At 54.0% G+C, this 22,329-nt stretch overlaps 2 protein-coding genes across 11 annotated transcripts in view; one reads left to right on the top strand and one right to left on the bottom strand.

The window, feature by feature from the left end:
• C21H19orf47 (chromosome 21 C19orf47 homolog) overlaps positions 1-2,590 on the bottom strand; it is a 32,111-nt gene extending 29,521 nt beyond the window's left edge. For all 3 annotated transcript variants that reach the window (XM_054710759.1, XM_054710758.1, XM_028142685.2), the window contains exons 1-2: positions 2,524-2,590; positions 713-814 (exon numbers count right to left, since the gene is read on the bottom strand). The gene's annotated coding sequence lies outside the window, so the exon portion shown is untranslated. The remainder of the gene's footprint in view (positions 1-712; positions 815-2,523) is intronic.
• A 239-nt stretch (positions 2,591-2,829) lies between these two features.
• Positions 2,830-22,274, top strand: PLD3 (phospholipase D family member 3). 8 transcript variants are annotated; one of them, XM_054710820.1, is made up of 13 exons: positions 2,834-2,912; positions 7,938-8,031; positions 13,393-13,528; positions 13,623-13,697; positions 13,796-13,938; positions 14,402-14,585; positions 16,284-16,404; positions 16,477-16,604; positions 18,236-18,436; positions 20,083-20,222; positions 20,926-21,091; positions 21,596-21,695; positions 21,776-22,274. In XM_054710820.1, the coding sequence occupies exons 3-13, from the start codon at positions 13,502-13,504 to the stop codon at positions 21,961-21,963; spliced, it is 1,473 nt and encodes a 490-aa protein (XP_054566795.1). In that variant the 5' UTR covers positions 2,834-2,912; positions 7,938-8,031; positions 13,393-13,501; the 3' UTR covers positions 21,964-22,274. The 8 variants fall into 8 exon arrangements, with proteins under 8 accessions (XP_027998481.1, XP_054566794.1, XP_054566795.1 ...); XM_028142680.2 differs by lacking the exon at positions 7,938-8,031 and having other exon boundaries at positions 2,830-2,912; positions 13,437-13,528; XM_054710819.1 differs by lacking the exon at positions 7,938-8,031 and having other exon boundaries at positions 2,833-2,912.
• Positions 22,275-22,329: the final 55 nt, after the last annotated feature.

The raw sequence follows: 22,329 nt of genomic DNA on the forward strand, positions 1-22,329 counted from the left end.
CTGCTGCCTGCTTTGTGAAGCTCCCCCTAAGTCCCCCACACATGAGATTCTCTCCTCTGCCCCCATCGAGGATTTATCCTGCCTTTCCCCGGCTCCTGCTGCATCCTTCACTGATGAACATGATCACCGACATCATCCCACCCTGTACTTGGCTCTCTAACACCCACTTCCCCTCCTGGATTTTACTACTGGACAAAGATAACATAACTGCCTCTCTCAAAGGGCAGGGCAAGGAGAGGCTTCAATAAGTCAGGCAGAAAAACATCTCATACACCAGCCAGAGCCAGGCATATGCTGATGCCTCACACCCTCCTCACGAGTGAGGACTAGTATCAGACCCATTTTAATCAATGAGAGAAGCCAGCTCATTGAGGTGCATTTGGCAAATGCCATGTCTAGCAAATGGCTTTACTGGGATTCAAAAACAAGTTCTCCCCGATTCCAGTGCCCATGCAGTAGCTCCTACTGAATGTTCACGAGCCAGGGACTAAGTATATACATATCTCAGTGATTCCTCACAACCACAGGGGAAGAAAGTAAAAATGATCCCCACGTTACAGATGAGAATGGCAGCTCCAAGATCACACAATAAGTAACTACAGGGCCTGGACTTGAACCCAAGTCAGTCCAATGGCTATGATAATGCTGGCCAAGGGCTTCCGATGAGCCAGGCACTATGACCTGTCTTTGCAAGGTTTCAGTTAATGCTTACCAGAAGCCTTTAAGTACTGGTATCCTCCTACAGCCGCAGAATTCCCTGCTGGACTCAGTTTCCTCTCTCCACCGTTAAAAGCCCATCTCCAGCGCTGACTCTCTGAATGGTGAAAATTATAACATTAATAATAATGGAAAAATGACCACTCCCAAAACTCAAGTAATTACCATATACCAGATAACCTGTGCTAAGCCCTTAGAAGGCATGGATCCAAATCTTAATTTTCCACTTCCTAACCCTGACTCTGGGGCAAATGGCTTAACCTTTCTTTCTTTTTTTTTAAATTGGTTTCAGAGAGGAAGGGAAAGGGAGAGATAGAAACATCAGTGATGAGCGCAGCCGGCATCGCTCAATAGTTGAGCGTCAACCTATGAACCAAGAAGTCACAGTTCGATTCCTGGTCAGAGTATATGCCCAGGTTGTTGCTATCTCTCTCGCGCTCTCTTCCTCTCTGAAATCAATAAAAACATATTTTTTTAAAAAAAGAAACATCAATGATAAGAGAGAATCATTAATCAGCTGCCTCCCGCACACCCCACACTAGGGGTCAAGCCCACAACCCAGGCATGTTCCCTTACCAGGAATTGAACTGTGACCTCCTGGTTCATAGGTTGACGCTCAACCACTGAGCCACGCCGGAGCCGGAGCCACAAAGGCAGGGCAACATTTCTGGATTTCACGTCCCTCGGTTATAAAATAAGAATGATAAGAGTATATATTCTTAAAGGAGTAAATGAGTTCAAAAACACCAAGCACTTGGAATAATGCTCAACAGGTGATATGTGTATGAGTTCATAAACACCAAGCACTTAGAACAGTGCTCAGCAGGTGATATATGTGCATTAAATAAAATAAATCAATCTTCAGTGAGCTAGGAAAAGGAAAGGACAGTCACTGACTTATACCAGTCCTATGCAAGGTGTGAGCTGGGGACAGAGTATTAGGTAAATTGATGAGTTCCTGACAATATGGAATCACACTCCATTTAATGGACTGTTCTGCTTCCATTGTATTTCAGGTTAAGAGTTCCTTCTCAAGGCCAGCCAGGCCAGTTTTCATTAGGATAGCAAATAACTTTTCCTTCTCCAGTTAACTGACTGGAGGAAAATGCATCAGTAGTTTTAAAGAAAAAGAAAAACCATGGGATTTGGAAAATTTGTAAGTGCCAGGATGTCGATGTCCCTGACTCCAGATTCCAAGTTGTTCCTGTTGCTGTCTTTGAGCTTCCTTCCTCCTTTCACTTCCTGGGAAGTCGCAGCTACAACAATGACTCTCAAAATCGTTATTATGAGTCTACTGAGTTCTACTCAATACTGTCCCAGGCCCTGTGCTAGGAGCTTTACACGCACATTTCATCAGCATCCTGACAAGGACCCGATGATATTCGGACTGTTCGCCCTCACTGCATAAATAAGGTTCAGAGAGGTGAAGGCACAGGCCCACTGCTACAACGTGGAGCTGAGACTTGAACTGAAATCTGTTGGCTTCCAAGTCCAACAATCTTTCACGTCCCCACATCCAGATCTTTCCCGCCAAGCACAAGCATCATCATCAAAACTAACAATAATAGTATATTAACGAGTGAGCACTGTGCCAGGCGCAGAGCGAGGGGCTCCGACAAGCGCGAGCTGACTTCTCATTCCAAACCACACAGAGTCAGATACTGGCCCCCACTCTACAGAGGAGGAAACTGAGGTTCAGAGAAAGAAGTCGTTCATCCAGGACCACAACGCAGCGCCCGCGGGCCTGGATGCCATCCATCCCCACCGTTGCCGGCCCAATCCCACCTCTCCCGGCCCACGCCTCACCTGGCCCTCGGGGCCCGCGCCCACTCGCGCCGCCCGCCCGCCCCTCCGGGCGGAACCAACTGTCAGGCACCCCCCGCCCCTGGCCCGGAGGTCCATCCCGAAAGCACTGCCCCTGCCGCCGGAAGCCGGGCTGACCCGCCCGCGGCCGCTCTAGCCACCAGGGCCGCCACCAACGAGAGTGAGGCGGCAGCCGTCACGTGATCGCTCTCGGTCTCCCAGGCACTTCCCTCCGCTCTGCACTAGCGGGGAGCGCGTCCAATCAGAAGCGCACAAGCGAGGCCCGCATTCCAGCCGGAGTGCGCCTGCGCACAGCGGGGGTGGTGGGGCCCAGCTCCAACACCGAGGGTTCGTGCCTGGCTGGGTCCTGGAGTGGGAGCCGGGCAGTGCAGGTACTGTGCGATCTGGGGGCGCGGCGCCTCCGCTGCCCTCCTTGTGTTGTCACCTCGTGTCGGTAATGCGTCTCTACCCTTATGTTGTTCTCGGTCCTTTTATATCGCCATTCCTCCCGCTTAAATTGTCACCACCCCCCCTCTGTCGCTATCACCTTCCTTCTGTCGCCATCAACCCCCTTAACTCGCTGTTGTCCCCTTTAAGCGCCCGTTGCCACCATAGCTCACAATTGCCCCTTGTAGTCGCCATCGGCTTCTTATGTCGCCGGCACTCATCTTGTGTTAATATGTCTTGATATGAAATCCTCACTTCTCATAAACGGTCATCATATACCCGTGTCACCTGCGCACGTCTCCTGTCACCCTCACTTTAAATCGCGTTCATGTTATCCTCGCCCCTGTGTCACCGTCTCTCCCACGTCACGTTGGCTGCTCTAGCTGTCACCGTCCACGCCTCATGCTTCTGGTTTTCCCCCTAAGGAGCCACCTGCCTTACAGGGTTCTTTCCCTCCCGGTCTCCAGCATTTGCCCGTGTCACATACTCACCACCATGCGGGGTGGAGCCCATTACCTGGGGAGAGCCAGAATCCAGCTCCACCACTAAACTTCTGGGTAACCTTGGCTACCAATCACACCTTTGCAATCCAAGCTTCCTCGTCTATGAAATGCACACAAGGCACCTACATCAGGGTGATTGGGAGGACTCTGCCAGTTTATTCTTGTGTTATGTCCAGCTTGACATGGCAATTTGGGCCAATATTGTTAGTAACCATGTCACTCTCACCCTCATCCAATCACCCTCGTCACCTCCTCATTGTTTCTCTCTCCCTGCCCCGACTTCTTCATCATTGCTCCGGCGTCAGTCACACACCCTGTACCATGCATGATACCCTCTGCCATGGCAGCCACCCACATCACGATCTCCACATTGTCCTCACATCTGCCACAGCACCACACTTGAGGGGGTGGCCCATCAGCCATCACGAATCTTGCTCACGTAAATAGTTAATCCTTCTCTCTTTACCTTGTTGGATTGAGTGATCTCTACCCAAAAAAAATTCGAGCATTACAGTGGTGTGAGTTGAGGAGGGCATGGTGAGGGGGAGACTATAGGTAGCTTAGACCCAGACCTCCCTTGACTTCTAGAATTGAGGGTACAGAGAGTTGAGGCAGGTCCCACCACACCTCAGTCAAGCGTCAGCAACCCTGAGTCCCCAGGTGGAATGGTAAGGATCTTATTTAGTCAGCGGGCCTGCGTGCCGCAGTGGAGGACAATGGCTACGGTGTGTCCCTGGGGTCTGAAACACCTGGTTCCAATCTTGATTCTAGCATTTTTTTTATTTTTTATTTTTTAAAATATATTTTATTGATTTTTTATAGAGAGGAAGGGAGAGGGATAGAGATTTAGAAACATCCATGAGAGAGAAACATCGATCAGCTGCCTCCTGCACACCCCCTACTGGGGATGTGCCCGCAACCAAGGTACATGCTCTTGATCAGAATCGAACCTGGGACCCTTCAGTCCGCAGGCCGATGCTCTATCCACTGAGCCAAACCAGTCAGGGCTATTATATATATGTATGTGTATATGTATACACACACACACACACACATACATATACATATACATATACATATATATATATGTATATATATATATTTTTTTATTTTTTTTTTAGAGAGGAAGGGAGAGGGAAAGAGAGATAGAAACATCAATGGTGAGGGAGAATCATTGATCGGCTGCCTCTTGTATGCCCCCTACTGAGGATTGAACCCGAAACCTAGGGCATGTGCCCTGGCCGGGAATCAGATTGTGTGACCTCCTGGTTCATAGGTTGACGCTCCACCACTGAGCCATGCCAGTCGGGCGATTCTAGCATTTCGTACTTAAATAGTTGCATGACCTGGGCAGATAGCTTAATGTGCCTGTGCCTCAGTTTCATTCCTGCAACACGGGAATGAAAACACAAGTTATTCACTCTCAGCAACTGTTTAGAAAGCATGTTCTACATGCCTAACCCTGTGCTAGGCACTGGGCACATGTCAGTGAACGAACCTAGAGATCTCTGGCCCCATGGAGTGTACAATCTAGCAGGGAAAAGAGACAATCAGACAACAGGTAAGTAGATTGTAGGGTGTTTTAGGAGGGGGTGGGACTGCACGATAAAGGCTGTAGTTTGAAATAAGGAGGTCAGAAAAGGTTTTCTGATATGGTGATGTTTGAACAAAGACCCAAATTAAGGGAGAGTGGCGTGGCTGTCCCTTAAGGCAGAGAGAACAGCAAATACAAAGGCCCTGAGGGGAGAACAGGGAATATTGAAGGGGTAGCAAGGAGGCCAGTGAGGGAGGAGAGGGCTGGAGGATGTCGGTGGAGCCCTGAGGGCCGATCAGCTTGGCTCTGAGTGAGGTGGGCGGGAGCCACTGGAGGATTTGGCGGAGGAGAGGGACACCATTTGATGTGACATGATGTGACCCAAAGCAGCAGCCAAGTACCAAGGATGGATTGGCACGGTCAGCCTGGTTGGAAGGTGCGCCAGAGTCCTCTTACAGCTGCACGCATACCAGGATGCCCTTTCTATTGGAGGAAGCTTCTAACGGCCCTCTCAAGGACTGGGAGGGGGAGGGATATTGGTAGTTTTTGAAGGGCCAAAGCCACCTCTGGGTTCATTTGCTGTTGGGGAGGGGGGAGGGGCGGGCATCTACAGAGCTGCAGATAAAATAAACAGCAGGAGAGGCACCTGTCGGCCCCGCCGGCCTGAGGCAGCCTGAGTTCAAATCCTGGCTCCACTGTTTCCTGGTTGTGTCCCTTTGTGCCAATGACTCCATCTCTCTGCGTCTTTAGTTCCCTTATCTGGTAAATGGGGCTTTAAAAAAAAGAATTACGTGTATAAAGTGCTCAGATCAGCGCCTGGCTTAATAAACATAAGGAGCCCTACCTTCTAGCCCCACATCCTGCACAGGCGCAGGCCTCCCTCAGAGCTGCAAGGAGCAGACGTTCTGTTTCTCTGCGCCACGAGTCGCTCTGTCCGTGTAGCATCCCGGAACAGAACTGAGCTCTGTTCAAATTCCCGGCCAGCAAACCGACACTGCAACCTAGGGAGCAATTTCCCCGAGCCTGCCCCGCATCTGAAAACCCGGGATCATAATGCGTTTCCCCCCAGATATGTTGTGTTATTTTTGAATTCAGATACCCACCATTTTCTGTTGCAATGCCACCATTCTCCTCCCTGCTTTCTTTTTCTTCAAGACACATTTTATGTGTCACTCATTGACCTAGGGTCTCACTCCCCCCTGCCCCCAAATGCCATCTTTACCAGGGATTTTGTTTCTGTTCTATGCTGCATCTTCAATTTCCAGACAGGGCTTGTCAGCAGGTAGTCACTGAATAAATACAAGCTGAATACCTAGATGAACGAACTGGCCACTGAGCACCTGCCATGTACTGTCCCTGTGTTGGGTGGTCATGGGGACATAGACGTGACTGAGACAGCCTCGCTCTGCCCTCATAGGTGTCACAGTCCAATGGGAGAAACAGCTCCGTCACCAGGCAGCGACAGCCCAGAGTGGTCAGGGCTAGGATGGAGAACCTCGGGGGACTGTCAGAGCCCAAAAGGGGTGCCTGAACCAACTAGGGGGTGAGGGAGGGCCTCCTGGAATAGATGGTACTCGAGTTGATAGGAGTGAGCAAGATGAAAGGAGAAGCTGTGGGAGAGTTGGTGGTGGAAGTGGTTTCAGTTCAAGGAACCGAAAGATATTAAGAATGGCTGGGTCATCAAGGATGGCGAGAGTAAGTTATCAGGGAAGATCGTTCAGGACTCGGATCCACAGTGAGGACACTGGGGGCCCACGGAGAGCTTTGGAGTGGGGATGGGAGACAGGTCAGACTCGGAGGGGGATTAGAAGGGTTGAGTGAAGGCTGGAAAGGAGGTGGCCAGGTTGAAGCCATGGGAGAGAAAAGGGGCGGGGGAGGGAGACCCTCAGGAGGCCACGTGGACACATGCGGGGTCGGGGGGGGGGTGTCTAGGACGAAGCCCAGGGCTCCCTCGGAGTCAGGGAGGGGTTTCTGGAGGAGCTGGCACACAGGCTGAGACCTGAAGGATGGCTAGGACGGCTGTCCTTGAAATGGGGACGCGGAGAAGGAGCAGATTTGGGAGAGATGCTGAGGGGAGTTGGGGACATAGTGGGTGTAAGGGGGTTGGGGACACCTTGAGGGAGGTGTCTAGAAGGCCATGAGACTTGCAGAGCTGGAGTTCAGGGAAGAGGTGAGAGTTGGAGATGGCTTTGGTGTCCGAAAGGGGACCTGAGTCTGCAATGGTGGGGTCCCTAGAGGACACGGCACTTTGTCCTGAAGGTGGTGGGGCCCACAGAGGGATTTTGAGCAGGGAGGGGACAGCTTAGACTTTTGAGTTCCAAGTCAGAAGTATTCACCATTCACGATGGGTTTTATTTTCACCTATTTAATTGTTTTTCAGACCAGGTACCTTCTAGGGAGGAGTCTTTGGAAATAAAGGTTCTACTGCTAAAACAAAAAAGTTTACAAAAACCAATGCTCTGTTTTGTTTTCTGTAGACTTAACCACAGACAGTGGATTGTTCAGTCCAAAGAGGTGGGCATGATCAAGGGAAAATTGGCTCCTTTAAACCCGAGAACATTTCTGTTTGAGCCACATGGAAGGTCCATGGGTTTGTGGGTGTTTCCTGGGGTGTGGCCTGTCCGGTGCCTCAGCAGCTACGCGGCCCCCCGCCCTCCTTTGCACTCAGACGGCTTGAATCAACCTTGAATTCTACCCTCAGATTGAGATGCCGTGACCTGCTCCTACTCCGTCTGTTCTGGGCTTAGAACACAGCTGCTTATCTAAGAAAACCTTTTCTCAGAGATTTCCATTCTATTCCATTTCTCCTGTTTTTAACAGACATTTCTTGAGTTGTACGTATGCTGGGCACTGGCAGGGAGTGGGGGCAGAGGAACAAACCAGACCCAGACTTGGTGTTTCGGAGGACACACAGATTACCTGTGATCAAATAGGGGACATGCAGACCTCACAGCCCGCTTGTGTCGGAAGGTTGCTGTGATACCCGCCTGCCGCGGACGGATCCATTGACTTCCCAGCAAATGTGAGGTTGGTATCTAAGTCGCCCACTGTCTGGGAATGAAAGTGAGGCTCAGAGAAGGGAGCCTCTTTTCCCGGTCACACACAGAGCTGAGACCTGGATGCCGGGCTCTGGGACTTTGAGATCCACCCCATATACCATTTGGCGATCCCCCCCCCCCCCCCCCCGCCGCTGTGCCCCAGGCAGTGTCTAAACTGTAAGACGATCCCATTTTATAGATGAGGCCAGCAGGGCTCAGAAAAGTAAGGCCCCATGCCTGAGGTGACTCCCGAAGAAAGTGACAGTGCGGGACTTGAACCCTGGACTCTCCAATCCAAAGCTGTGGAGGAGGGATCACATCTTCCCCAGCCCACCCCCTCACAGGGCAGTGGAGTGCTCGGGGAGCTGGACTAACGCGTCTCAAAAGCCTTGTGGGTTTTGCTTCCTCCTTTCCTGCGGTCTGTGGTGTCACAAGCAGGGAGGGCACAGGTCAAGGGGACAGGACAGTCCATGGGCTGGAGGGGGGAACGCTTGCTGGCAGAGGTGCAAGGAAGGGGAGCATAAGGACCAGCCTGGTCATTGCACCGGAGGGCCCTCCCCCCCCACCCCCCACCCCCCGCCGTGGGGGCTTCTAAGAACCTGGGGAACCAGGAGACCAGCTGAGGACAACGCCGGCACCTGCCAGCCTGGCTCTGAGCCCTGCTGCTCCAGCCCTTCGGTTCCATCCTGCCTGCTCCCCCTGGGATCTGGGGTGGGCGCGCCGGGTACTTCTCCAGCTGAGCTCTGTCCTTTTCTGAAGACTAGAATGTGGGGGGAGGGCACTCCAGCTAGGAGCCTGAGCCTCGTATTTTAATTTCCATAGAAGTCCTATGTGCATTTTAAAAATTAAAGAGCAACTGAACTGCAACCACCGTGGCTGGGGTTGGGGGTAGTAATGATGCCTATTTTCTTTTCTTTTTTTTGGCTGTTAGCCTTGACACGTCACATTTAATCAGAACCTCTTACATGCCCATTCTGTGCACTTGATATGTATTAGTCCTTTAGTTTGAAGGATCCACCTGGATAGATTTTTTAAAAATATTTTTTATTGATTTCAGAGAGAGAGATAGAAACATCAATGATGAGAGAGAATCATTGATTGGCTGCCTTCTGTATGCCCCCCACTGGGGATTGAGCCCGCAACCCAGGCATGTGCCCTTGACTGGAATCGAACCTGGGACCCTTCAGTCTGCAGGCGGACCCTCTATCCACTGAGCCAAACCAGCCAGGGCCATTCATTTTTTTCTTTATTCCTGCTCTTTTCCTCAAATTTGCTCCTCCTCCATCTTCCCTAGCTCAGCTACCAGCATCTCCATCCTTGGGCTGCTCAGGCCCAAACCCCTGGAGTCGTCCTCAACTCCATCCTTTACCTGGATTCTGCATCCAATTGGATTAGAGATCCCATCAGCTCCACCTTTAAAATATAACCAGACTCCATCCAATCTTCTCCTGGGGGCTGTCCCCACCCTGGTCCTGTCCACCTTGTCTCCACCCTGGTCTCCCTGCTCCAGCCCCTGTACCCCCTTCCCCAAGTCTGTTCACCACACAGCCAGGGGGGACCTGCAGACCGCGCCAGCTGCCATGGCAGCGGTAACAAGCGACCACCATCGCGGTGGTTTAAAACAACAGAAGTTTCTTCTTGCAATTCTGGAGGCTAGAACTCCAAGATGAAGGTGTTGGCGAGGTCATGCCGCCCTCCCCAGGGCTCGAGGGGAGGTTCTGTTCCCCGGCTCTCCCAGAATCTGGTGGCTCAAGGCCTATCTGGGTTTACGGCTACGTCACTCCACTCTCTTCTGTCTCTCAGAGACACCTGTCCTTCCATTTAGGGCCTACCCAGATAATCCTTAGTTAGATTAGATGTGCAAAGACTTTTTTTTCTCTTTTAATTTAAATTTTATTTTTCAGTTTACATTTAATATTATTTTGTGTTAGTTTCAGGTGTACAACCGTATACAACCATATACTTCATCAAGTGTTCCCCTGATATTCCCAGTGCCCACCTGGCATCATGCAGAGTTACTACAATATTACTGACTGTATTCCCGATGCTGCACTTTACATCCCTGTGGCTATTCTGTTACTACCAATTTGTACTTCTTTTTGTTCGTTCGTTAATCCTCGCTGGAGGATATTTTTCCCATTGATTTTTAGAGAGAGTGGAAGGGAGGGAGCGGGGGGGAGAGAGAAACATCGATGTGAGAGAGACCCTTCCGTGCACAGGCTGACACTAATCAGTTAGCCACACTGGCCAGGGCCCAATTTGTACTTCATAATCCCTTCGCCTTTTTCACCTCCCCTCTGGCACCCATCAGTCTGTTCTCTGTAAGGACCCGTCTTCTAGGTGTCACATTCACAAGTTCCAGGGGTCATGCCCACGTCAGACAAATCTATTTTGAGGCCACATTTCAGCCCACTACAACACCAAAGGCAGAACCCTCCTCTGCTCAGGCCCTGTCCTCACCATGGTCCAGGTAACCCTGTATGATCTGCTCCTGTCACCCCCCAGACTCATTTCCTCTGCCTCTCCTGCGTGCCTACTTTGCTAAAGACACACTGGCCTTCCCTCTGCTTGGAACACTTCCCTAAGGAAGTCCATGTAGCTCCTTCAAGTTTTTTTCTTAGGTATCTCCTTCTCTGAGAGGCCTTCCCTGACTTTAATTAAAATTGCAAACAACCCCAACCCCACCCTTACCCCTATCTCTCCTCCCTGATTCTCTATAGTACTTACCCCTATCCCTTACCCCTATCCCTCCTCCCTGATTCTCTATAGTACTTATTACTATAATTTACATATAATTTACTTGCTTTGCTTTTTGTCTGTCTTTCCTCAGGTCTGTTTTGTTCACAGCATTATCGCCAGGGCCTAAAACAATACCAAGTACACAGGTACTCAATAAATATGTGTAAAATTCATGAAGAACCTTATGAAAAGCAAGTGCTATTGTTACCATGCCCATTTTGCAGATGGAGAAACTAAGGCACAGTTGCATTGTCATTTTTCAAGGCCATACAGTCACCTAAGTGTGGAGGCTCATATAGGAATCGGACGTCTGGCTCTGGCACCCACCTCTCCAGTACTAGTGTTTAGCTTTGATGAAAGTACAACAGAAGTTACAACTAAACCCCTCCTTACAGTCCCTGTAATCACCATGGAATTACCATTTCAGTGAACTCCCTGTTTTCTTCCTATTTGGGGTTTATTAGAGGCATCCCTAGGCTCAGTGTGTCCAGTCCTATCCCTCACCTCTCCAAGCCTCACTGCTCCCTCAGTTTTGCTCTTGTTCACCTCAGCTTTCCTAATTTCACATCTGCTGTCCCAACCCTTTCATCTTAACACAACATTTCTCACCAAGGCCTTTGCAAATAAATAAAAGGCAAGTCCTGGCTGGTGTGCTCAGTGGTTAGAGTGTCAGCCCAGGGACCAAAGGCTCCTGGGTTCAGGTTCAGGGTCAAGGGCACCTACCTGGTTTGTGAGTTCACTTCCAGCCCTTGGTGGGGGCACATGCAGGAGGCAACCAGTCCGTGTGTCTCTCACATCAATGTTTCTCTCTTTTCCCACTCCCTCCCTCCCCTCCACTCTCTCTGAAAAGCAATGGGAAAAAATATCCTCAGGTGAGGGTTAACAAAAAAAAAATAATAAAAGGCAAAAGTTGTTTCCTGCCCCATACCTCCTCCCCCCACCCTGAAACCCTGCTACGAACCACCTCTAAGACTGTTATCTCCTTGTTGTCTTCTGCTGCTGGGGATCCCAGAATAACCTTGGTCTGTTGCCATTTCTTGCTGGATCCATTTGCCCCGTCTCCATTCGTCTCCATTCGTCTCCCTGCAATGAGAGGATGGGTCTCGCTGAGCTCTACCTTCCCCAACCTGGGATCCTGAAAATACAAACATTAAAATGCAATTCTCACCCACCCCCAAGTCCCACTCTCTAGGCAACCACGTCTGATGCTCTTCTCTCAAAAATATACTTTTCTGCATTTATCTCTTAACTTCCTACCTGGCTGGGGGGAGGGGATCCTGCCCCTCTTTCATTGACAGAAGTGGGTGGGGAAGGGTTCTCCAATTTATATCTGCAGTGATGGCCTTAACCCTCCTTGGGAGATAAGAGGGTGAGAGGTGGGAAACCCAGCCTATCCTGCCAGCCAGAGCCTGGATTCAGAAACAATTTTTTTTTAAAAAATCCCTATCAGTTGGCTTTTAAAAAAATGATAAATCAAGTAAAATAGACTCCAACAGAAAACCCACCCTGCTCTTCCCACCCAGAGCGTGGGCTGTTACTCCGCTTTGATGTCTCCATTTTATAAGTTTTTAAACATTAACGTATGTATTTATGTTTGATGAGGCAATGCACGCCCGTGGTACAAAACTTCACAAGGTCTGTAGACGAGAAAAGATGCGGGCGGAGGGGGGGGGTCCTTTTTTTTCTTTTTTTAAAAATTCTCACCCGAGAGTACGTTTCTCATCGATGGTAGAGACGGGGAGAGAGAAACATCCCTCGGCTGCCTCCACAGCGCGCCCCCCGGATCAAACCGCAGCCTCCTCGTTGGAGGCAGGAGGCTCTAACCAGCCCAGCCGCCCGCGGGGACGGGGGGGGGGGGGCCTTCCTTTACCTGTGGCTTCCCTGCCTACTACGGGGGGCTCTGGGGTCGGGTGCAGCCCAGTCCATCCCCCAGCCCTGTACTCTCCCCACCAGGCCAGGTAGGCGGAACCACACCTGGGGCGCCGGCCCCCCCTGTCCCTGCGCAGGCTCCCTGCTGCAGTGGGCGGAGCCTCCTCGGTCCCCGCCCCCGCCTTCCCCTCGCCCCTGTTCAGCCTGTTGGGGCAGAAGCTGGGGCCCCGCAGAGTGAGCAGCTGCAGCCCGCCGACCGAAGCCGAGGCCCCTCCGGGGTAGGGGAGGGGAGAAGGGCTGGGGGATGGGCTGGGAGCTGGCGGGAGGCCCAGGACGGTCCTGGGCTCGCGGCCCGAGCTGGCTGGTGGGTACCTGAGGGTCAGAACCCAGGAGCCACCTGGAAAAGGCGCCCTGGGTAGGGAAAGCCAGGCACAAAGATCTGGGGCTCCGCCGAGCTGACCCCCTCCTAAGCTGTCTCTTTGGGGATGTCGAGATGAGAGCGCAGAGAAGGAAAGGCGCCCGTGGGTTGCAGAATGGACACTAAACGGGCGGCCGCCGCGTATTGTTGGGGAGAGAGCAGAGGCGTCAGAGCTCGAGGGATTTCGAAATCCCTGCTGACCAACGGTCTGCTTCCTCCTTCTGGGCTGGCCGGCTCCGTGCCAGTGACCCCCGTGATCGTGGACAGAAACCCAGTGGATCCCGTGACCCCCAAGACTGAGCAGCCTTCTGTGGTGTCTTCCAGAAGCCCAGGACACCCCCACACAGTGCCAGCTTTTGTTCCCACAGTGTGGAGACCCTGATACACCCACTTTCCTACCTGCACTCTGCGTGCCCGCTGGCTGCCCGGCAAGATGAAGCCTAAACTGATGTATCAGGAGGTAGGTGGAGGGGGCCCCAGTGGGGAGGGACTGGGTACAGTGGAGAGTAGGGGCTCCCGTGTGTCACCCCCAAACCATCCTTGATGTTCCCCAGCTGAAGTTGTCTACTGAGGAGCCCGCCAGCGAGCTGCCCCTGAGTGAGATCGAGGCGTGGAAGGCTGCCGAGAAGGTAGGAGCCCAGTGCCACCGTTGGTCTGTCCCGGGCGTGGGCTGGGCCGTGCCCCCTGGGCCGTGCCCCCTGGGCTGGCTGACCCCCTCTTCTCACAGAAAGCCCGCTGGGTCCTGCTGGTGCTCATCCTGGCTGTTGTGGGTTTCGGGGCCCTGATGACTCAGCTCTTCTTGTGGGAATACAGCGACTTGCATCTCTTCGGAGCCAACCAGCCCCCAGCACCCTGCTATGACCCCTGCGAGTAAGTGGGGAAGTAGAGAGCCTGGGATGGTGCGGGGAGAGGCCCTGACCAGCCAGGCACACTCGGACACGCCAGGAAGGGCCTGCTCGCGGCATCACCCCGTGCCCACGACTGGGAGGTGACTGCAGACTCCCAAGTGCACCGTCACAGGTTCTTCCCTGCATGCCCACCCCCATGCCCTGACACTGTTCCCATGGCAGCCACAGCATCATCTCCTGTCCTGGTCTGCGAAGAGACAGGCACACACGGACACACACTGCATCACCTGTCCACATCTGTGGGCAGGCGTACACACGGACATCCACATCCACACCTTCCTTTCACGCCCCTAGGCAGACAAATGCATGCATTCAGAGAATCGACTACAGGCACACGCGGTACACAGTCTTCCATCCTGTGTGGGCAGACAGGTGAGCTGGTGGTCAGCTATGCCCGATACCAACCGCCCTCCCCCGTCCTGCAGAGCGGTGCTGGTGGAGAGCATCCCCGAGGGCCTGGACTTCCCCGAGGGTTCCACGAGCAACCCCTCCACCAGCCAGGCCTGGCTGGGCCTGCTCGCCCGGGCCCACAGCAGCCTGGACGTCGCCTCCTTCTACTGGACCCTCACCGGCAATGACACCCACATTCAGGAGCCCTCTGCCCAGCAGGTAGGTACCTGGCAACCGCGCCCTGGTGGAAAGCAATGGGGCAGTGAGAGGCATTAGGAGTGGGGTGAAAGGGGTTTCCCTGCAGCCCAGGAGACAGGGAGGCATGTCTCATGCAACGGGTTGGACACAGGTGTTTGGAAGCAACTGTCTTCACGTGGCCCTCTGGACCGGGAGTGTTGGTCACCGTCACCTGTAGGCCTTTGAATGTCGGGTGTGGGTTTGGTCACTAGGCATTAGGCTGGCAGATGGCACTTACTCACAAGCTGCCCCGACCCTGTCACGCCGAGAAATGGAAGAGCCGGGTGAGGAACAGCCCAGCCTCTAGCCAGGCTGCCGCTTCCCTCGGGCAGGTCACTTCCGCTCTCAGCCTCAGTGTCTTCATCTGTGGAATGGGGCCAGTCTGTTACACCCACCCCTCAGGAGGATGAAACGGGCTAATCCATGCAAATTATAGCGTGGTGCCTGACACAGTCAGCCCTTTATAAGTGTTTGTTATTATTAGATTCTTGTTATGGTCGGCAGACAAACTTAAAAACCATAAAGCTTCAAGGTTTGGGAAGGAACAGTCTAGGCGGATCACCCCTTCATTGAAAAATGCAGAAGTTTCCCCCCTTTTTTTTCTCTTTCTGCTGCTGCTTTCTATGAGAAATGGGCTTAAATTTATTTACACTGTGGGGCTCCTTAAGCACTACCTGAAAAAAAATTACAAAAGTTAGAAATGATAGGTACTCGCACTCCTTGCTGGTCCCACTGGAGTGGTTCAAAGCACAAGCACAGGAGGGGAGATATGGGGGGCGGGGAAAGGAGAAACAATTGTAATAATCTGAACAATAAAGATTTATTAAAACAAAAACAAAGAACAAGCACAGGCCAAGGAGGCAGGCAGTCTGAGTTCAAGTCCTGCTTCACCATTGAATCCTCCGGCTGCTTCCTCATCGGCACCTCGGGGATGTGACCCAGACTTGCCTCCTCAGTGAGAGTGGTGAGAATTCAGTGAGTTCAACGTGAAGGGGCTTAGAACAGGCCCCTCTCACAGTAGGAAGGAGGGAATCATGGGCTGTTACTATTACTGCTGTTGGCATCACCAAGCCTCACCTGTGCCGTCCCAGCCCCCCAGCCCAAGCCAAACCCTCAGTGTCCTGTGAAGTGTCTGGAGGCCCCTGTGGTACCAGGCACTGACACTTCCAAGGTGGGATCCTGGGAAGGTCCCTGGAATGGCACAGGAGTGGCAGGGAGGCCCTGACGAAGCCCAGAGCGGCCAGTTATTAAAACAGATAAAGGTTTTAATGTCTTAACCTGTAAAGCCATCCATCCCTAGGCATACAGGCTAATATAAAGCCGCTCACTCCTGATCTCATCTGGAAGCCCGGTATCAAAACAACCCCATGGGCCCTAACCGGTTTGGCTCAGTGGATAGAGCGTCAGCCTTCGGACTCAAGGGTCCCAGGTTCGATTCCGGTCAAGGGCATGTACCTTGGTTGTGGGCACATCCCCAGTGTGGGGGTGCAGGAGGCAGCTGATCCATGTTTCTCTCTCATCGATGTTTCTAACTCTCTATCCCTCTCCCTTCCTCTCTGTAAGAAAATCAATAAAATATATATTTTTTAAAAAACCCATGGGGGTGCTGTGTGGGGTTGGAGAGCTGGCTGGACCAGCTCCTCAGAGGCTCTCCCCCCCACCCTGTACCCCCTTTCCAAGGGTGAGGAGGTCCTCCGGCAGCTCCAGACCCTGGCACCTCGAGGTGTGAAGGTTCGCATTGCTGTGAGCAAGCCCAGCGGGCCCCAGCCTCAGGCGGACCTGCAGGCCCTGCAGCAGAGCGGTGAGTTAGGGGCTGCTGAGCTGGGCTGGGCCGTCCACGCCAGCCCGTGACCGCCACTCCTGTCGGTTGCAGGTGCCCAGGTCCGCATGGTGGACATGCAGAAGCTGACCCACGGCGTCCTGCACACCAAGTTCTGGGTGGTGGACCAGACCCACTTCTACCTCGGCAGTGCCAACATGGACTGGCGCTCCCTCACCCAGGTCTGCCTGCACCCTGCCCACCCACCTTTCCAGGCCACTCCCTGCTCCCTGACACCCCTCTTCAATCCCAGAGTTCTCTCTCCAGTCCTCCATGGCTTCCTTCCCACTTTCCACCAGGGAAGTCCCCAAATCCAGCCCTCTACTGCCCTCCACCTGTCACAGAAGCTTGGGGCTCCCTCTGGTCCCCAGTGACCTCGGCCAGGCCCCCTACAGGCCATTCAAGGCCCAGTCCACCCATGTGGGCTTCATTATTCATTCTCTGGATGCCTCCTCTGAGCCCAGCTCTGTTCTGGGTAATGCTGGGAACACGGAGGAAGCAGATGGAGCTCTCAGCACTCCCAGCCCAGTGCAGAGACAGGCCAGTCACCGGGTAGAGTCAGCCCAGAGGAGTCAAGGCTGGGGTGGGGGAAGCACAAGCAGAGAGGTCTGAGCCAGGAAGGGGGCCCCAAGCCGGGGTACCAGAAAGGCTCTCAAAGGAGGCGATAACTAATCTGACAACTGGAGGGTCTGTAGGAACCCGCACAAGACAGGACAGAGGGTCCAGCTCAGGCAGGGATCATTTGCTCAGCGCCTAATCGCACCAGCTCCTTGGGGAGATGCTGAGCATACAGCCGTGGCTGAGACGTCCCTGCTGTCTTTCCTCCCAGTCCCATGGGGAGATGGGTTTGCCCCCAGAGAGAGTGATGAGGGAAACCCAAGGGACCGTGAGAGCCCGGAGGAATGCCTGAAGCAGCCTGGGCAGTCAGGGGAGGCCTCCTGGAGGAGGAAACTAGCAGCTGAAACCTAAGAATAAGCAGCAGCTCCCTCATTGGAGGGGAGAAGTGACAGCATCTGCAGAGGTTCAGGAAACCTGGAGCTCTAGGATGACATTGATTTTCATAAAAATGTGACTAAAGATATTAGTCTTGAGTCGAGTTCATGCCCATTCCAGGGCTTTAGATGGAGGTCTGGGGGTGTGGAGCTGAGGGGCAAAAAGAAGGGAGAGAGCCCAGCTGGCCTGGCTCAGTGGTTGAGCATCGACCTATGAACCAGGAGGTCACGGTTCGATTCACGGTCAGGGCATGTGCCTGGGTTGTGGGCTCAATCCCCAGTGTGGGGCGTGCAGGAGGCAGCCAGTCAATGATTCTCTCTCATCGTTGATGTTTCTGTCTCTCCCTCTCCCTTCTTCTCTGAAATCAATTAAAAAATATACAGGCAGTCCTCAGGTTACGTCGGACTCGATGTACGTCATTTTGTGGTTACGTCGCCATCTCCCATTTATTAAAAAAAAAAAGTTCCATCATTTCGACGTCTGTACATATGTGCTTTGTTTTTTATTATTTATTTACCACAAGTAAAGGTCAGGAATTGTCATCTTTCTTTTAAAATTTTTTTATTGTTTCACTTCATTACTGCTGTGTATGTGCTCCCTGTGAGTGACGTAGGTGCTTATGTAGGTGGGTTCCGACTTACGGCGATAATTGCGTTACGTCGCGCCGTAGGAACGGATCTCCAACGTAACCCAAGGACCCACTGTATATTAAAAAAAAAAAAAAAGAAGGGAGAGAGGGGGTTTTGAGGGGCATGGGAAGGAATGGGGGCTGCTGTGGACATGAAGCCACTCCCCCAGGCCCAGCACTTCCCTCCCACAGGTCAAGGAGCTGGGCGTGGTCATGTACAACTGCAGTTGTCTAGCCCAAGACCTGACCAAGATCTTCGAGGCCTACTGGTACCTGGGCCAGGAGGGCAGCTCCATCCCGTCAACCTGGCCCCCATCCTATGACACCCTCTACAATCAAAAGACACCAATGGAGATCTGCCTCAACGGGACCCCTGCTCAGGCCTACCTGGCGGTGAGTCTGAAGGAAGAGCGGCCCATCACACCCTGGCCACGTGCCCTCACACACGGCCTCCATCCAGCCCTGCCCAGGCATTGGTGGGGAGGAGGTCCGGACCACTAGCCCTCACTCCTGCTCGCTCTACTTGGTCAGGGGCCTGGGCTGTAGCCCAACCTCACGAGGCCTCAGTTTCATCTGGAAAATGTTGACAACCTCTTAGGGCTTGCATGGACCAGCTCTCCCTCCCCATTAGCCCTAAATCCAGTAGAAAATTCCGTTCCTCAGTCACACTAGCCACGTTCCCAGTGCTCAGCGGCCACATGCAGGAAGTGCAGGTACAGAGACATTTCCGGCGCTGCAGAAAGTTCTGCTGGACCACGCCGGCTGTCTCTGTGGCAGATCCTGAGCGCTCTAGACCAGGCCCCGCTGTTGTGGGGCTTGTTTTGTTTTGTTAATTCTCATACAAGGATATTTTTCCATTGGTTTTTTCAGAGAGAGTGGAAGGGAGAGGGAGAGACCGAGAGAAACATCGATGTGAGAGAGACACACCGATTGGTTGCCTCCTGCACTCTAGGGATTGAGCCTGCAACTGAGGTATGTGCCCTTGAGCAGAATCAAACCTGGGACCCTTCAGTGCATGAGATGATCTCCAACCAACTGAGCCACACTGTCCAGGGCAAGGAAGGCACTGCTCTTTTTAGCTATTGATATTTTCACTAGTTGGGGTGGCCAACCTCGTCCCCTTCAGTCCCCCCAAACAAGTCACCTGGCCAAGCCCAGTCATTGTGTGTGTGTGGGGGGGGGGCCATACAACGTGTATGGATGCTGGGGTCCTATACTCCAGTGGTCTCCCACAGGGGATTGAGGGTTCCCCCTCTCAGAACCTGAGTTTGCTCACCCGTCCTGAGGCTGGAGAGAGCTGGGTAAAGGGCCTGGTGTGGCATGGGGGTCTGTGAGTGAGTCAGGGATGAAAGCGATTAGATCAGAGGTCCTCACACCTGAGCGTGCATCAGAACCACAGGGAGTGCCCTAGCGGTTTGGCTCAGTGGATAGAGCATCGGCCTGCGACTGAAGGGTCCCAGATTCAATTCTGGTCAAGGGCACATGCCTGGGTTGCTGGCTCAATCCCCAGTAGGGGGCGTGCAGGAGTCAGCTGATCAATGATTCTCATCATTGATGTTTCTATCTCTCTGTCCCTCTCCCTTCCTCTCTGAAATAAATTAGAGAGAGAGAGAGAGAACCACCAGGAGTGTATTTCACCAGATTCCTGGGCTCCCCCCCAGCACCCTCATTCAGTCTGCCATGTGTAGTGAGGCCCACAAACTTGCAATTCTAAGTTCCCACCAGTTGATGCTGTTAGTGCTGGATCGGGGACCTTTTGTCTTGAACCCACTGGGTTAGAGCATAAATTCTGGAACCAGGCAGCCTGGTTCAAATCCTGGCTCCGTTGATCAGCTGTGTGACTCAGGCAAGTCACTCGCCCTCTCTGAGTCTCAGTTTCCTCACCTGTGAAGTGGACGTCACAGTCATCCTCCCCCTTCATGGAGGCTGCGGATTCAGCGAGACCGCAGGACCTGGCTAGTGACAAGCTGTCTGTACACGGGTCCATTGTGATGGCACCCCTGGCATGGCACCTGTCTTACCTGCCCCCTCGCCCCCAGAGTGCGCCCCCACCGCTGTGTCCGAGTGGCCGCACCCCAGACTTGAAGGCTCTGCTCGACGTGGTGGACAATGCTCGGAGTTTCATCTATATCGCAGTCATGAACTACCTGCCCACCATGGAGTTCTCCCACCCGCGCAGGTACTGCTGGTGGGTGGACAGGGAGCCCCTGGCGTGGGAGAGGGAGTGAAGGGGCCCAGACGGCAGGCAGTGGAGCCGAGGCACAGGGACAGAGGGAGGTGAAGCGATGGGGAGAGGCAGAGAAGACAGAGGTAACAGGGGGAGGGGCCTGGGTGCTCCAGACAAGGGCAGAGGGGTCAGAGAAAAGGATGAGAATATTGGGGTCAGGGGGATGAGATGGGGACTGGAGGCCAGAGACAGGGGGTGCAGGATTTCTGGAGGTAGGAAGCAGGGAGCATGGGCCGGAGACAGATGAGGGCTTGAGGAATGGGGGCTGAGCGTTTTCAGGTTTGGGGCGGCAGGGTTGGGGGGCCTCAGAGAAAGTAGTAGGAGCAGCAGACATGATGATGGAAAGCCTGGGTTTGGGGGGCAGGAAGGGGAGCCAGAATCAGGGTGTAAAGGATGTGGTATTTAAGGAGGCAGGCCCGGGAGTCAGAGATGAGTGGCCTTAGGGCTTGGGGGCTCTCAGAGCTGAAGCGGGGCCCAGGCCTAGCTCCATAAAGCTAAGAGTGAGGCTTGTGGGTAAGTCCATCCTGTGAGTCCATCCTATGACCCCTGCGAGTCATAGGGCCTATGCCCTATGACTCGCACATGGCATACCTCTGGGCTACACCTGCATGCAATCCTGCCTGATCCACCCTCACCTCCCCCCGCCCCCCCAAAGGTTTTGGCCTGCCATCGACGACGGGCTGCGGCGGGCTGCCTACGAGCGGGGCATCAAGGTGCGCCTGCTGGTCAGCTGCTGGGGTCACTCCGACCCGTCCATGCGAGCCTTCCTGCTCTCCCTGGCTGCCCTGCGCAACAACCACACCCACTTCGACGTGCAGGTGGTAAGCACCTGCCACAGGCCACGCCTCAGCCCCTGTGCTGGGCGGCGCTGGGCACGTGGTACTTGTGGAGCTCACCGAACAGAGACAGCCCAGCGCGAACCGTGCGGTGACGGGGAGACCGTGCGTGAGGCCCAGATTTGGGCGGGGGTGGGGGCGGGCAGGGTAGAGGGTGAGGGTGGGATGGGAGTGCCCAGAGGAAACACCTGCCCGGCCTGAGGGGTCACGGAAGGCTGTCTGGACAGGGGGACAGCTGAGGTGAGACCTAAGGGACCATTCTAGAGGAGCCCCCCTGGGAGTCCTTCTAGAGGGAATGGTGGCAGGTGAAGCAATTGGGCCCTCCCAGCCGGCGCTGCCTGGAAGCCACCCCTCCAGACCCTGTTCTGGCCCTGTGGGTTTCACGGATTCCCCAGTCCTACAGACCTGCCCCCACCCCCCACCCCATACCCCGGGGAGTCTCTAACCCACTGCACCTCCCCCTGCTTTCCGTCCTCCCCGCTCCCCCAGAAACTCTTTGTGGTCCCTGCGGACAAGGCCCAGGCCCGGATCCCATACGCCCGCGTAAACCACAACAAGTACATGGTGACGGAGCGCGCCGCCTACATCGGTGAGTGTCCGGGCCCCGCCAGCGCGGTGGGAGAGGGCCCGGCACTGCCACAGGCCCTGACTCTGCCCCCTGCCCTGCAGGAACCTCCAACTGGTCTGGCAGTTACTTCACCGAGACGGCGGGCACCTCGCTGCTGGTGACACAGAACGGGGAGGGCGGCCTGCGGAGCCAGCTGGAGGCTGTTTTCCTGAGGGACTGGGACTCCCCTTACAGCCACGACCTCGACACCTCGGCTGACAGCGTGGGCAATGCCTGTCGCCTGCTCTGAGACCCGGCCCAGCAGACAGGCTGAGGCCTTCAAGGCCCCCACAGACCCAGATGTCCTGGGTCGTGGTCCCTGTCCCCGTAGCCCTGCTTCTGTCTGTCCCGTTGTGGCTCCACAGACCCCCTTGCTCTCCCACCTCTACCTTCGCCCCCGGCGGCCTGACGCTGTGGCCCCAGATCCCAGCTGAGCTGGGGGAGGGATCAGCCCCAGAAGAAGTGGGGATGCATGCTGGGCCAGTCCCCCGGCCTCCCCCACTTCCCAGGGCTAAGAGGGCCCAGGTTCTGAAACGAAGTAAAAAACTTGTCTGTACAGTCTCCGCCTGACTGAGTGGTGTGAGGTGGGGTGTCGGGATCGGGGACAGCCAGCATG

This window comes from Eptesicus fuscus, chromosome 21, assembly GCF_027574615.1.
Source record: "Eptesicus fuscus isolate TK198812 chromosome 21, DD_ASM_mEF_20220401, whole genome shotgun sequence".
In the NCBI taxonomy this organism is placed as follows: Eukaryota; Metazoa; Chordata; class Mammalia; order Chiroptera; family Vespertilionidae; genus Eptesicus; species Eptesicus fuscus.